This window comes from Sminthopsis crassicaudata, chromosome 5 (assembly GCF_048593235.1).
Source record: "Sminthopsis crassicaudata isolate SCR6 chromosome 5, ASM4859323v1, whole genome shotgun sequence".
Classification (NCBI taxonomy): Eukaryota; Metazoa; Chordata; class Mammalia; order Dasyuromorphia; family Dasyuridae; genus Sminthopsis; species Sminthopsis crassicaudata.
Genome location: NC_133621.1, coordinates 217,645,009 through 217,661,096, shown reverse-complemented (window position 1 = coordinate 217,661,096; position 16,088 = coordinate 217,645,009). Strand labels below are relative to the sequence as shown.

General features: G+C 42.8%; 1 protein-coding gene across 9 annotated transcripts; it reads left to right on the top strand.

Annotated features, from left to right (window-relative positions):
- The first annotated feature begins 1,257 nt into the window (after positions 1 to 1,257).
- Positions 1,258 to 13,301, top strand: OS9 (OS9 endoplasmic reticulum lectin). 9 transcript variants are annotated; one of them, XM_074269825.1, is made up of 16 exons: positions 1,258 to 3,622; positions 4,053 to 4,229; positions 4,705 to 4,768; positions 4,893 to 4,969; positions 5,201 to 5,299; positions 5,566 to 5,776; positions 5,895 to 5,996; positions 6,193 to 6,293; positions 6,462 to 6,513; positions 9,646 to 9,734; positions 10,045 to 10,290; positions 10,978 to 11,167; positions 11,706 to 11,870; positions 12,171 to 12,286; positions 12,418 to 12,472; positions 12,562 to 13,301. In XM_074269825.1, the coding sequence occupies exons 1-16, from the start codon at positions 3,461 to 3,463 to the stop codon at positions 12,591 to 12,593; spliced, it is 1,938 nt and encodes a 645-aa protein (XP_074125926.1). In that variant the 5' UTR covers positions 1,258 to 3,460; the 3' UTR covers positions 12,594 to 13,301. The 9 variants fall into 9 exon arrangements, with proteins under 9 accessions (XP_074125926.1, XP_074125928.1, XP_074125924.1 ...); XM_074269827.1 differs by having other exon boundaries at positions 5,892 to 5,996; positions 12,418 to 12,460; XM_074269823.1 differs by having other exon boundaries at positions 5,892 to 5,996.
- Positions 13,302 to 16,088: the final 2,787 nt, after the last annotated feature.

Sequence of the window (16,088 nt, the reverse complement as noted above, 5' to 3'; positions counted from 1 at the left end):
AAATAACAGAACAAGACCATATATATTTTGTTGTATGAAAGTTTCCTCCTTATAATCTATTATGGAATCTTTTGGTCAAAGGATATAGGACATTTTAGTCTATTTGCATGATTCCAAATTGCTTTCTAAAATAGTTGTACTGATTTACAGCTCCACATATAATGCACCAGTATTATGATCTTCCCATAACTCTTCCAACATTGATGATTTTTATCTTTTGACATTTTTTTTTTGCCAACTTTGAGGAAGAGGGTTATTTTGATTTGCATTTCTCCTATTATTAGTGATTTGGAGCATTCTTTAGTTAACAGTTTGCAATTCTTTCAAGAACTGTTTGTTCTGTTATTTGATCTATTATTGTGGCATATATTTAATCGTCTTTTCTCAATCCTCATCCTTTATGACTTCTCTGAAGTCTTTGGCATTATCAAACTCCCTCTTTTCTTTGATATTCTTTTCTCTAGCTTTTCATGACACCACATTATTCTGATTTTCTTTCTACCTATCTTGTTACCCTTTCTTAGTCTCCTTTACCAGATATTTATCCATGTTATGTTCACTAATTTAACATGTCCAAAACAAAACTAATTCTCTTTTCCCACAGGACTCTTCTCTTCCCCTTTCCTTTTTTGTGGAGAGCACCATCATCATCCCAGTCACTGAAGCTCAGAGCCCATCCTTCACTCCTTGTTTTCTCTTACCCTTCTCCCTACTCATATTCAGTCTGTATTTTTATAACATATACCCCTCCTTGCATCCTTTAATACTGCCATTCTGTTTCAAATCTTTCCCTACTGCAGGCCATTGAACTCAGGGGCAGATCTGACTGTTATTAACTCAATCACATTCAACAAACTCTAGTGGTTCTCTATTTCTTCCAGGATCAAAGCTCTTTATAACCTGTTCCTCTACTGCACTCCAGTCTTCCTACACTTCATTCCTCATTTCATACTCTTGAATCTAATGACCCTGGTCTACTTGCTGTTTCTTGAACAACACCTTCTCTCCTGATTCTGGGCATTTTCTCTGGCCATCTTTCAGGTATCGTCTGTCTCCTCATCTCCACCGCCTGCCTTCCCTGGCTTCCTTCAAATCCTAACTAAAATCTCACTTTCTACAAGAAATTTTTCCAATCCCCCTCAATGTTAGTGTATCCTCTCTGTTGGTTATTACCATTTTATCTTCTATATAGATTGTGTACACAACAATGTTTGCACATTGTCTCCCCCATGAGACCATGAGTTCCTGGAGTATAAGTGTTGGTTTTGGTTTTATTTTTAATTTTATCTTTCTTTGTATTCTCAACACATCGCATAGTACCTAACTGACAGCTTTAGCAGGGGTCATTTTAAAAAAATTCTCTTCCATTCTCTCTCGTTATGAGGGGATAAGCAGGAAATGAGTTGGACAGCTGGGTGCTGAAGGTTGCCTGGGAAATTTATATTCATTGCCTTACCTTGAAATTGTCTCTTTAGTTTGCATCTGGCTAATCACTACCCTCACATAATGACATGGTTCTTTCTTCACTACTTTCTTCTTTAACTCAAAATCAGCTTTAAGGCTTAGAGATAGTTTAGATCTTGATCCTGGGTCAGTGCTTCAAGGTAGCTCCTTCAGCATAACTATAATGACTTGGTTTTTGTTTTTATTAATTTTTTTGGGCAAAGCAGTTGGGGCTTAGTGACTTGCCCAAGGTCACACAGCTACGAAGTGTGAAGTGTTAAGTATCTGAGACTGCATTTGAAGGTCCTCCTGACTCCAGTGAGCCATCTTGAGCAATAAATATCTGTCCCCCATTTCTTCTACCACCTCCTTTCTTCCATGGCCACTCTTGCAAGGGTGTGCTGGAGCCAGCTTGAATTGGAATTGATTATTAAATTTTCAGTTTGAATATCTGTTCCTCAGAAATTGTCAATGGCTACACATCAGGCCTTGGATTTTTAATATTTCTGGATTTTAAAAAGTTTTAGTAACTCAGTTTAATCCTTAAATATATGGGTAGGCATTTTTATTTTACACTTGGAGAGCCCAGATATTTACCATTTATCAGCATACTCCTGTATTGCTTTATAAACATAGGTGGAGCTAAGCAGGAATGTAGTAGAAGGCTCAGAAAATAAAATTATCACCAGACTAGAGGCCTGATAATAATGATGGTGATCATCATCATTATGTAGTGCCTTAAGGTTGGTAGAATATTTTATATCCATTTGAGCCTCATAAATATCCTGGCTCAAGGTCTATCGAAATAACCATGGCAACTGAGTCAGAGTATTTAGGTGATGTCGGCCTTGTAGGAGAGAACAGATCTCCACTGTCGTTGTTCGTCTTCCCTTTTCCGAAGAGGATCGATGACATCACAACATGATGAGTGATACCTTGACTTGCTGGATTTGAGTGAGACGCAGTTGAGAAACGTCGTCAGCCTCACTGTCTTCCAGAACCATGGAAGTCCAACGGCGGGACAAAAGCCGAGGTGACTGGCGATGATCCGGGGTGCAGTCGCTGTCCATTTTGAAGACTTTGGGAAGAAGGGCGCTCCCCGGGTTACAAATTAAAAGGCGTTGTTGATTATTAGTGCTAGCATTTACCTTCGCACAGCATTTTACTCGTGCTCTCTTTTTTTCACAACCCCGTGAGACAGGTGCTATTATATCTCCATTTTACAAGGGAGAAGGGTCATCGACCTGCCCAGGTTACACAGCCCTTTGTAGCGTACGGAATAGCAATTAGAAATCATTGCAGCTACCCCTGTACTAGGTTCCATTCCGTCACAGAGCAGTGCGGCCGGGGCTCGTTTTTAGCTTTTTTATTCCTAGCACACAGTACATGCTTCAAAAACGATTATTTGCTACCCTTCTTTTAAGGAGACCTTCAGCGTCAGAAAACCGGGCACTGCTCCCTCGCCGGCAGGTGGCCTGCCCCGCGGCGGAGCGGCAGATCTGCCCTCGCTTCCCCGCCCCGCCCACCCGCAGAGGTAAAGTTGACTGATTAGATTTGACAGCTAGTCGGGTCCAAGAGGGTACCTCGGCCTCCGGCATCCTCCGCACAGACACGCCCAGGCTAGAGGGAGCCACTGACCTAGCTGCTTATTGGCTGATTCAGCGCTGACTCCAGCCAATCCTTTCACGGCAGGTAAGAAGCCTTAGAAATAACAGAACCGAAGCTCACCTCCTTCCATTCTCCCCCGCCCTCACAAACTCCTCCGCTCTCTCTAGTCAGTTAGCCTGTCTTTCTGTCCCTCCCTCCGTCCATCTTTCCGTCAGTCCTCTCGCCTGTCCGTCATTCCGTCGCTCTCATACATACTGCCTGACATCACGTAGACCAATAGGAGCCCGAGATGCCATGACGGGCAGAAGGGAAAACCAATGAAACTCATAGGCGTAAGGAGGCGGGACGAGGCGGCTGCCCGGTTCAGGGCGGAAGCGGCTGCTCTCGGGTTAGGGCCGAGGGACGAAAGATGGCGGCGACGTCGCTGCTCTTTCAGCTGCTATGGCCTCTGTTCCTGGGGCCGCTGTTGTCCGACTTGCCGGCCTGCGTGGTCGGGAGCTTGAACCTGGAGGAGCTGAATGAGATGCGCTACGGAATCGAGATCCTGCCGCGGCCTGTCATCGGAGGTCAGGTGAGCCTCGGGGAAGCAGGAGCAGAAGCGGGAGGGAAGGGGTGGGGGAGATGGGGCCAGGGGCTGGGATGCAGCGATCCGGGAGGGGGAAAAAAGAGGCTGAGGACCCTGGAAGAGGTCACTCCATCCCCCTACGGACGAAGGTTGGAGACTTCAGACCGTTCACTTTACAGATGGGGAAACTGAGTCCCGCGAAGGGGACTTAGGGTTCCTCGCTGCCGTGGTGAGTCGGGGGCAGGCAGGAAGCCCGGCCTCTGCACAAGATGCATGGAGCACACCCCGTGCACGCGCTGTCCTCTGCCCTCCCACGGGCAGCTGCAGACCTAGCTAACCATTTTCCTCCTTGACTGCGGTCTCTTCCAGGCTTGGCTAGATCAATGTCGTCATTGATCTCTATTCCACCCCCCAAACCTGTGCTCTCCTCTTCCAGAGCCAGTCTTCCGAGGTCGTGGTTGTTTCCTCCAAGTACAAACAGCGCTACGAGTGCAGGCTGCCAGCGGGAGCCATTCACTTCCAGCGGGAGCGCGAGGAGGAGGCCCCTCCTTACAAAGGGCCCGGAGTCCCCGAGCTGCTGAACCCCATGAGAGACGCGCCCTGCCTAGTGAAAGTGAATGGGGCTGGAGGAGGGGCCCAGATCCAATGAGAGCCTGGAGGGTTGGCTGTAGAGGAAGGAGGTCTGAGGGACCGGGCATAGACTGACTAACCAAGAGTGAATAATTCTATACTCAGAGTAGACCCCAAACACAACCTAGTAAAGTGCTGGAGTTGTGGATGGAGACTGGGAGGAGGAGTTTACCTGTAGAAGGAAAGAATTAAAAGCTGAAGGTCTTAAGAAGTGAGATGTGGGAAAATCTATTGTTTCCCTTGTTCATGAAAGGCAGAATGAGAGGGGAGGGTTAAAATGGCAGCTGGAGGAAGCATGGAAGGAAGACCTGGAGACAAGGGAGGGGTAGGGTAGTAAGGGATTTCCTTCCAGAGAGATGAAGGGTTTCCTGCCGAGGAAGGCATAAGGGACCCTAGGAGATGCACAGACCCTTCCCCGCTCCCCCAGCCACACTGACTGTGAACTTTGTCATTGTTAGACCAAGGACTGGTGGACATATGAATTTTGTTATGGACGCCATATACAGCAATACCACATGGAAGGTGATTCCTCTCATTCCTTAACTCTCCCACTAAGTTCTCTATAATACTAAATGAAGGACAGTTTGCCTTATTCTGACCTCTTCTTTCAGAGAGTAACAATTCTTTCCTTTGGTCTTTCTTGTAGATTCAGAGATCAAAGGTTCTGTTCTCTATCTTGGATATTACCAATCTTCCTTCAACTGGGACGACGAGACTGCCAAGGTAGTGGTGTTTGGCAGATTGTGAGGGAAAGGAAGGATGGGTGGGAGTCTTGAGAGCTCTGGGGAACAGGGAACAGACTTGGGTTATGCAGACTAGCTTCTTAGGGTTGAATGACCATTCACACTTACTTCCTAAGACTTTTTTCAAATATTATGGCATCTCGGAGCTGCCCCTCCCACTTTACAGCATTTCCCCTTTCTCTGAGTCTCTCTCCCCTCCTCTGTACATTAGGCCTCCAAGCAGCACCGCTTGAAACGCTACCACAGTCAGAATTATGGAAATGGCTCCAAATGTGATCTGAACGGTAGACCCAGAGAGACTGAAGTCCGGGTGAGTTTGGGGAAATGGAAGCTCCCCTTTTGACAAACCATTTGAACCTTGAAGAGAGAGAGCAGAATTGTCTTCTAAGGGCCGGTTCTCCTACATTTAATGATCCTCTAGCTTGTCACTCTAGTTAGTTCCCTGTATAATGAAGGCTTTTATTTCCCTTTTCAAATCTCCCCCTCCTTTTACCCCTCCTTAATAGCAACAATAAACCCCACATTATCTCATTCCCTATCTTCATCCCTCTTGAATCCCTACTTTCTTCTGGCCAGTTTCTGTGTGATGAAGGTTCAGATGCTTCAGGTGACTACATTGATCGGGTGGATGAGCCTCAATCATGTTCTTATGTGCTGACTATTCGGACCCCCCGACTCTGCTCCCATCCTCTTCTTCGACCTCCTCCAAGTGCTGCCCCCCAGGCTATTCGATGTCACCCTACCTTAGAGCCAGAGCAGTATGGAGCATATATCCAGGGACAAGTGTGTGAGTCTCAGGGGGACAGGGATATAATTAGGGGAGAGGAATGGGGAAAAGGAATATTTTTGAATACCTAGTCTTTTATGCTCTCCAGTTAATTTCCTTTTTTATTTTTTTCCAGTAGATGCAAAGCAGAAAATTGAAGAAATCTCTGAGAAGCTTCACAACCCAGACCTTGAAATGTGGAGTGAGACAAAGTTTGGTGTCCTCGATACAAAGGGAACAGGTCATATTTCCTCTCAGTTATCCTGTGAGGTGGCTCTTTCCTGCCAGTTATAGAAGCCCCTGGGAAGGGAAGGGGATGCCACATATCTTGACCCCTTTGTTCCACTGATTTAGATCTGAACAGAGGAGGTGCAGGTGTAGTTCCCTCCGTTTCCTTTTTCTCTTCAGACCTTGCCTTATCCCATCCCCACTCCCAGGTGTGACCCCACCCAAAGGTGACCCCGGAGAATCAGATATCTGGAACAAGCCTCTTGAGACTGAAGAACAGGATCCCCAAAAGCAAGAGGCTGAGGCTGAGGTAAGAGCCAACTTCTTGTTAGTCCATTCTGAATTGAAGAGAAGTAGTCAGAATCATTTGTGATGTCGCCATCATGAGACACCTGAAGTTTACTTGAAGTGGAGGGATGCACTTGGATGGGGGCAGGAAGTAAAGAGCCATTAGAATCAACCTTTTCTTCCTAATTAGGAGCAGGACCCCAACCTGGAGAAGGAAAGTCCAGCAGCAGATCCTGTAGATGGTGAGTTAGTTCTAATTTGTAAGTAGAAACTGGGGGAAACCAGAAGAGGAAGGCTGTGGGCAGTCTTCATGACAGGTTTGGGTTTTTACACAAATTCCCAATTCTATAGGAATGACTTCTGGACAATCATTAAATTCTTTGGGTGTAATAGGTCACACAGAACTTAGAAAAACCCAACCTCTACCTCTGAGAACACCCCCTCTGGTCTTTCCAAAGTCTACAGATTTTGAGCAGCCTAAATGAAGGCATAATAGGGCCTTGTAGCTTTGTAGCTGTGAGATACTTTCTACTGCCATTGGTTTATTTGCCTTTTGGTTTCTCTTTCTCCTTCACCTACACATCCAATCAGTTGCTAAATCTTGCATTTTCCACATGTATCCCTTACAATTGACTGCTCCTTTATGTTCACTTACATCATCATCATAAGTTTAGGTCCTCATCACTTTTTACCTAGACTACTGTATTGCCCTTCTAATCAGTCTTCTTGTTTCAAGCCTCTCCCCACCACAATGCTTCCCCTATATAACTGACTACAGGATGTTCCTTAAGCACAGACCTGACCACAGCACTTGCCCATTAAGCAATTGCCAGTGGCTCCCTATTGCCTCTAGATAAAATATATTTTTCCTTTGACTTTTGAAGTGCTTTACAACTTGATCCTTTCCAGATTCATTATTCATTACTTTTCTTCCAGAACCTTTTTATCCAGCCTACGTGGTCTTTCTGTTCTTTTCCCTTCCGAGCTCTGAACTGCTAATTAATCTCTCTTGTCTGGATTGCTCTCCTTCCCCACCTGTACCAGAGAGAATCCCTCAAGACTGGCTCAAGAATGACTTTTTATATAAACCTTTTTCTGATCCTCTCCCCACCCCCCACCGGCTGAATCCCTTCTTTCCTTCCTTTCTTATATATAAATACCTTGTACTGATATTTATTCTGTAGGTAATTATACATATTATACCTTGTCTTATCTTTTAGAATGTAAGCTCTTTGAGGTAGAGGTTTTTATTCTTTGTGATTGTATTCCCAGTGCTTAGCACAATACCTTGCAGATAGTATGCGTAAGTCTTGTTCATTTAATTTCACTATATCAGTAATAAGTATCTTAAATTTGTATAGGACTTTTCAATTTGCTTTCATTTTATTTAATTTGATCTTCACAAGTAATAGACAGTTCAGATATTAAATTACTTCCATTTGAGAGATGATAAAACAGAGCCTAAGAGATCTGGCTCGACAAACCCTATAGCTAGTGTTTGGTCATAGTGGCATCAAAATCCATTGCCTTTTAATATTCCTCCAGCTACCTGTGTTTTGTATGTGAATGTTTGTTTCTCTCCCCCCCCAGCCTGTCTTTAAGTGAAAATAGGTCAAGAAAAATGTTGAACTTTCAGCATTAGCCAGCATGAGATTTTTCAGGTAGAGATGATTCCATTTGTGGGTTATTCAGGCTCCTGGGGGCTTCTTTTAGGTCCTGCTGCTTGCTTTGGGGCCATCTTGTAGCATGTTAGCACTTCTACCAGAGGATAGATGGATGGTGAACATGGAAAGGTGATCACAGTTAAACCAACTGACTTAGTAGCAGTTTTAGAAAGAGTGTTGGTTGAGGGTAAAATACTGGAACAAAGTGAGTATCTATGTATGTTCTTTACTCATTATCTTTTGATTTCACTCCGTTTGTTACTGGAAGAAAATGAAAGTTAACTGTTTTCTATTTCAGCGCACCCATATTCAGGAGCCATTATTCTATCAGTTCACTGATGCTCTCCTCTTCTTTAGTCTCTTTTGCTGCCTTAATTGTGCCAGATTATGCTTTAAGACTGATCAGAATGCACTATTATAGCTCCACCCCACCCCCAAAAAAGTTGTCACAAATTCTACATACAGGCAAAATAAGTTTATTGCAATATTTTTAATCATGATTGAAAGTAAAATACTGTATGGTTGCAATCCCTTTTTACACGTAATATTTGATCTCTTACCTCCTACCCTATCCCTGAACTTGATGAAATAAATCCTCACTTCTCTAGTTCACCAATGGAAATTGTGTTAAATTATAAATATCCTTACGGTTTAACTCTCTATATAAGTAATGTATTGACAAGTATCTACTTTCAAATTAGGCTTCTATAGCATGGCAAAGTAGATGTTTCTGTTTTAAAAATAAATTGAGAGCATATTTTGGTGAAGGAGAAGAGCCAATCTAATAACTTAATGCTGTAATTTGAACTGAAAATGTTTCTTTTTACTTCTTGAAAAAAAATTTTGAAAGTTACATACATATTTCATTAAATTATGCAGCAACATTTTTTTTTTAATTGCCCAGAACTGTCTTATTAGAGATCGATGTTTCCTAAATGAAGTCTGATATTTCAGGACAAATTGAATGATAATCATCAGTAAAAGATAACGACCAGAGCAATGGTACCACTCATTTTTCATCTTTGCCCCCTACATTTATCTTTGAAGCTGTTTAGATCTATTGCTAAAAGTTGTTGCATTATCTGATAAGCTTTCTAATTTGTCTTACAGCTCACCCAGTGTTTCCTCTTTCAATCATTTTTGCAGTATTCTCTGGTATGACATCAACTACTTCATTTGCCTGATTCTGTACATGCCTAATTTTATCATCCTAAGGTCCAAATTTTGGTCCAGATGAGCCCCTTGAGGAAAAAAAAAATCTTCATCTGAATCTTCTTCTAAAAAATTTCTCCTTTCACCTTTCATGAAACCAGTAACATCATCATTTAAGTAGCACTTGAATTTAGGAAGCATCTTTATTACTCAAAATGTTGTTTTCCTTTTCCCAGTTTTAAGAGGCAAATATATATTATCTGGGTGTCCACTGGGAGGCTTTTGGTTGTTCCTAAGATGGAGGTTTGACTGGGCTGAGATAGGATGGGGAGAGGGAAAGTGGGGATGGAGGAAGAAATTGCCTCATGGCATCAGCTGATGCGTCCTTTCATCATCTGTTCTAACTCTGTGGGCCTTTATTTTACCCATTAGGCTGGCAATAGGGAGAGCATGGACCTGTCTCCTCTATTTTGCCCTCCCTATTTCTCTTCACCTCATCCCTAAAAATCTGTAAGGGCTTTTGCACATAATCAATTGTCTACTGTCATTTTTCTCCAGGTTTCCATGACAATGTGCAAGTCAAAGTCATTCGGAACCCAGGGGACTTGGTTCGATTCATAGAAGAACTGAAAGGTGGGACAAAAAAGGTATGGCTCTTCAGTTTGATGATAGTGATGTGTCTGATGTATATTTATTCTGGTGGTAGTACCTTAATTTATTCTGATGGTGATATGTTTGTTTATTCTGGGCTTCTCATGTATTTTCCAGCCTTGAGTCTTTTTCTTCTAGTTGTCCTCTCCCAAGCCCATAAAGACCCCCTCCTTTCTTTCATTTCCTCCTGACAGCTCCTCAGAACCACTCTGAGAAACAGCTGTCTCTTTTATTTCCTTCTGGACCTTACTTCCTCAGTCTTCACCCTTCAGCTTTTCTTTCTCCCCAATCTTTTCCCTGTGACAGGGGAAACTAAACCCAGTCCAGGAAGGAGATGCAGAGACCACCACAGAAGTCACCCAAGAGGGACCAGAGGTCAAAGCTGATGGTGGTGAAGAAGAAAGAAGTGAGGAGGAAGAAGATGATGAAGAACAACTCTTGGGGGAATTTGAAAAGGAGCTAGAAGGAATGCTGCTACCCTCAGACCGAGGCCGACTTCGGTTTGAGGTGAAGACTGGGATGGAGAAGGAGCTGGATAACATTATACAGGAGGTGAGACACATTACCAATCTGATCCCCTCTTGGGAGACAAAGGGGAGCACAGTACAATCACAAAGGAGGAAATATGGGAAAGGAGCAGAAGGGTAAATAATAATGAAAGAGGAAACACTGAGTGAGCTACAAGACAAATTAGAAAGCTTATCAGATAATGCAACAACTTTTAGCAATAGATCTAAACAGCTTCGAAGATAAATGTGGGGGGCAAAGATGAAAAATGAGTGGCATCATTGCTCTGGTCACTGTTATCTTTTACTGATGATTATCATTCAATTTGTCCTGAAATATCAGACTTCATTCAGGAATAATATTTTCTTACTGTTTCAATGGTTTACTAAGTGCATTTCATTCTCATTTGATCCTCACAAAAATCCTGTGAGATATTAACCCCATTTTACAGATCAGAAGATTGTGGGTCAGGGATTTAAGGCATATAACAGCTGAATAAGATGAAACTCAAACCAAGTCCTCTGGATCTAAATCTCATAATCTTTATATTATAGTCCAACTATCTTCTTCAGCTATGAAAGGAAAGTTATAAGGTTTTGGAGACAAAGGAGTTGGAGCCTTCATTAGACTCCCAAGCCAATGAGCAGAGGATCTGGATTCTCTTAACTCCTTATAGCTGCCCCTTATTCTTCCTCTCTTCCCCTATCCACCACTTTTGTTGGGTGTTTCTAGGCAGAATCAGAGCTGGACCCAGGGGAGCCAAGGAGTGCAACAGAACGTAGTCAAGCCTCCCAGGCCTTGGCATCCACTCTCAACAAGCTCATTCAGAGGATTGATGGAAGGCAGGGACCTGAACAGGGGGAAGGGCCCATGGAAGGTGGTACTGCCCCTCCAACTAGCCCTCCCCCACCTCAGTCCACAGGTAAGAGTAGTCATTTAGGAGCAGAAAATTCAATTGTTGAGGCCCATATGCCAAAATTAAAAAACAAAACAAAAACAACAAAAAAAAATAGCTTCAAATGATTCTGCCCATCTAGCATTAGAATTCTTCACTTGGTTGCTGCCATTTTGCAAAAATGGATTAAGTTTCCCTGCTGATGGATGGATTTTATTCATGGCATTCACAGTTATTGTTCACTTATACTCCTCAGTGTTTATTCTCCAGAATCCCATAGATAATGGGCAATATTAAGGAGAGTTTAGTTTGGGATAAGCAATGATTCTGGGAGGGAAACCATTGGGTTTGGTGGAGAGCTTACCTAAATTTTGGGAACTATTATATATGTATAAGGGCTGTTATGTTCAACATAAGGTTGAAAAAGTAGGTGGGGCTTGGTAATAAGAATGGCTCCTTTATCTCTGACTTAATTATTTATGGCTCTGTTTTCTCTGTTCGCCTATGTTTCCTTGTATGCCATTCTCCTCCCTGCTTCCCTTACCACTGCTGCATCCTCCAAAAGATGAGGAAACTGAGCGCCGGGTCAGAGTTCGGGTCACCAGACTCCGTGCTGGAGGCCCGAACCAGGATCTGTCTGTCTTTGAGATGAAGCGGGAAAATCCACAAGTGAAACATATAGAGGGACTGGTGAAGGACCTGCTTGAGAGGGAGGGGCTCACAGCTGAAGGTGGGAAAGAGAGACTTGGGGGTCTGGGAGGGCTGGAGTTGGGGAGGGCTGGCCAAGGAGAGGGTGGAACACACAACAGAACATTTATTAAGCACTTGCAGGGCCCAGTGATAAGCTTCTAGAATGCCAAGAGAGTCCCTGCTGTTAAGGAGCAAACATTCCAACTGGGAGAGACAATTCTAAGCGGAGGCTCATGGATGAAAGGAGAGGTTGTGGGTGGACCACTGGGGAGGGGATCCATCTCATGGAAACTCTGCTGAGATTTCTAATTCTTATCTCTCCTTCTGACCTCTCCCTTAGGTAAAGTTGAGATCAAGATTGTTAGGCCGGGAGCTGGAGAGACTGAGGAGGAGGATGGACATTGGCTGTCTGATGAGGACACCAAGAACCTAAAGGAGATTTTCTTCAACATCCTGGTGAGGCACCTTTCTCCTAATCATGCCCTTCACCTCTCATCAAATATTTACCTCCTTTTAGGTCCTCAGTGCTTCCTCTAGTTCTTTAATTGATATCTTCCATTTCCTCCTCCCTTCCTTTTATCCTTCAGATCCAGGGAGCAGAGGAGGCGCAGAAAGAGCGACAAAGACAGCGTCAGTTGGAGAGTAATTACCGACGAGTATGGGGGCCCCAAGGGGAGGAGGGAACTGGGGACCACGAGGAGTTTGACTTCTGAGATGCCTTCTCCCCACAGTCACTCTGAAGAGTCCTTCTGAACCTCTCTAACCTGTCACCTGCACCGAACCCCCATTTTAGTGTCCCCAGAAAAGGAACAACAGACTGGAGCCGAGCTGTGGAGTCCAGGGAACTCGGGAGGGGTTCTTTCATCGGGGGTATTGGGGCTGGGTGGGATTTAGCATGCTATTGCTACAAGATGTTTGTAACAATAATAGAGTTCCCCTCAAGATTAGTCTAGCCTTCTCCCTCTCCTGTAATTTCCCAACTTTAGCTCTTTCTCCTAGATCTCCACTTATCCTTTCCTAGCTCTTTATCTCACTGTCTATTCTGAGATACTATGGCCTATTAAAAACAAAAAACAAAAATTAGAGGGGATGTTAAGGGCGGGGTAGAGAATGGTGGCCATTAATAGGGCTTGAATTTCCCTAATTGATCTATCCTGGGAATTGAGTGTTACTCATTTAAAAATATTCCCAGTAGTATGTCTGCCCCACTTCTCTTGTCCTTAGAGAGTTTCCCAGCTCCTACTATTTGGAGTCACTTTGCTCCCTTGCTTAGGATGGGATGATGTCTAATTGGAATTCTCCCAGTAATTTCCCCTGTATGAGTTGGAGGGTGGGGGTGAGAGGCAACTTCCTCCTCTGGTTGTGATGCCATAGGGGATGGGAAGGGCCTTCACCACTAGGATTTGGGGGTTTCCCTGTCCCCTCCTTTTGAATAATCAGGTTTCTTAATAAAGTGAACTGGACCCTGAAACTGTCTATTAGAGGTAGGCTTTCTTATTCTCATTACACTGCCTAGAGAAGAGTTTTCCTGTCCAGAGGAAAGGAAGGAACTCTTCTCTTGCCTCTATGCTGCTCAGCTTCTTGCTTGGGGGTACATTCTTCAGGCTCTGCTCTCTTTCGACCTTCAAACTACTACACTTTTTCCGGGAATGGAAGGGGAAGAAGTGAGAGGGACAGGGAAAGTGGCATGGATACATCTATATTCATGGCAGAAAGCAGTCAGGCCTAAGAAGGCTCAGACAATTTCTGCTTTCTCTTTTCTTTTTTACTGTCCCTGTTGTGGCTATTCTTAACTCCTGCTTCCTTGACACCCTAAATTCCTCTCCTTCCACCTTATGTCTAAAATCAGAAACCTGGGTAGTTAATGCTTGCCTTGTACATAGCCAGTCTTAGAAAGGGATTTCCCTCCCATTTTTCATTTTTTATTCCTAAGGCCACCAACAGAATCTGCCCCTATCCTCATCTCTATCCTTCTGTCTTTCTTGCACACCTGATGTTTTCTTTATCTCAGTGGAAATTAGGTTATTACTATCCATTTAAAGCATTGGAATATTTTTAAATTTTGGAATATATAATTTAAAGAAATTTTAGTAAAGTTGGAAGGTAGGGAAGGACTCAATCTTCAATAATAGATCTTATAGCTGGGCAGAGATTAATATGAAATGTTCATTGGACCCATCTGCTGTCAGTCTTTCAGCCAATTGGAACCTGGTGGTAGGTGCCAGAAGGAATCAATTTTGATGCTTGAAAAGATAGTTCTGAACACTGGGAGAGTTATGATAAGGCAAGCTTTGAGGACCTGGAAAAGATGAAGTCTGAGCCATATGAGATGGGCCTTTGACTGAGATAATAGCTACATGTCAATGAACTGTTTCACCTAAAAGGGTAAAACTAGGGAAATTCAGGAGAATATGTTCCACTGATTGAAGGTTTGTCACAGAGAGGTTGAAGGGGAAAGTAAAACCAGGGTGAGAAAGGGTTAAAGTGAAAAGTTTTCCTATTATTTTGGGAAGTGATGGTTCAATATGACATGTTGCTTCAATTTATTTCTTGCCTTAATTATCTTGTAAAAAAATTTTAACCCTTACTTTGTACTGGTTGATTGGAAGTTATACTTGCAAACAGCTGACCTCAAGGATAGGAGAAACCTTCAGATTTCCTTGGAAGTCAGGTGTGAACTGGTGACAGCAAGAAAGAGAGAAAGACAGAGCAAAGGAAGAAACCCTGGAAAAGGGGCTTTGGGATTCAGTTGCAGAAATCGTACTCATCCTCCCAGGAACCAGTGGTGGAATGCAAAACCTCTGAGCCTGCTTCACATATGTGAGGTTGTTTTTGAAGGACACATCACAGACAAACTACTGGGATAGGTGATAACAAACTAAGATAGACCTCATAAGGAAGTAAAGGTTCATGATGAACAGGTGTGTTATCCCAGGGAGTCTCTGAATTTGAAGGAGGCTGCTACTGTAACAAATATAATAGATACCTGTGGATAGTTGGGCTATTCACCATTTTTTCAATCAAAAGTTGCAATTGCAAACTGCTTTCAGAATTTTTTTTCTTTTGGAACAATTGTCAATTCCCCCCTTCCCCCCAGCTGTTTGCAGAAAGCAGAAATCTTAAAGGCCTTGCTTTAATTCATGAACTACACCTTCAGTTAAAGAATTATGAAGAAAGAGAAGACTCAGACTAGATGTGTTAACCAAAACCATTTCTACAATTGGAAAATAGCTGTAAATGGAAAAGATTTGTCCTCTTTTTTTTTTTTTTTTTTTTTTTTTTTTTGTAAATTTTGGAAGAGGGAATTGCCAAAAAAAAAAAAAAAAAAAAAAATCCCTTTTTGAATTGGAAATTGTGTTATTACTGCGGTTTGAAACCTTATAAAACTTTAAGATAACATTTCAGGAAAAACTCATTGTGAGGAAGAGTGAGGCAAGAGTCATCTTAACAATTACAGGTCACCTTTGTTTTAAGACATCAGTAAAGATGTGGACCAGATCCAGGCAGGTGTGCAATTAAATATTAATTGTATAGTATTGTCCTAATTCTATAACAGAAATGGTAACTAAAGGAAAACAAAGGTCAGTTGAATGAGCCAAAAGAGCTACCACTTGTGGGCTGAGTGACCTGGTTCACTGACCTGGTTCCTTTGATGCTCTTTAGTTAATAATCTTTCTGAAATATGGTATAATGAACTGGCCATAATCGTAAAAATGTAACCTCTGCCTTCCTATTTCAAGTTCAAGATTTCCTATGATGACTTTTCTAGAATTAGTCTTGTTCCATGTTTATTTAAATATAATAGTTGGTGGTGGTGAGGTAAGCAGGAAGAGAGAATGCTTGAATACAGACATTCAAGACTCCATTCCCATCTTTTTTTCTACTAGTGATATTTGAGGAAAGAGACATCCTGGAGACCCAGCCTTACCTTCTAGCTTATAGGGAGACATAGCTGGTATGTTCTGTCCTGGGAGAAGATCACAGGACTGAGGGACTTGTGTAACTGAGCAAAACCTTGTCTCTGTGGTAGTAGTACTGGGTGGTATTATCTAGTAATTACTAGGAAACTAATTGTTTCAAACTGAGACCTTTTAAAAACCTTAGCTTAAAAAGACCAGTCTCCCACTGGATCCAAGACCATCTCTGGTCATCCTGATCTATATTTTGCTGCTAACCATCCAGATGGCTCCAGAGGAGAAAGTGAGGCTGGTGATTTTGCATAGCCCTTCTCACTTAAATCGAATTCACTTGCATGTCA

What these genes read in the sequence shown, in the direction of transcription:
- OS9 (XM_074269821.1), top strand. Translation starts at nt 3,461, where the DNA reads ATGGCGGCGACGTCGCTGCTCTTTCAGCTGCTATGGCCTCTGTTCCTG. An exon ending in ACAGCAATACCACATGGAAG is followed by an intron (nt 4,769 to 4,892) that starts GTGATTCCTCTC and finishes TCTTTCTTGTAG; the next exon opens with ATTCAGAGATCAAAGGTTCT. An exon ending in AGCAGCAGATCCTGTAGATG is followed by an intron (nt 6,514 to 9,645) that starts GTGAGTTAGTTC and finishes ATTTTTCTCCAG; the next exon opens with GTTTCCATGACAATGTGCAA.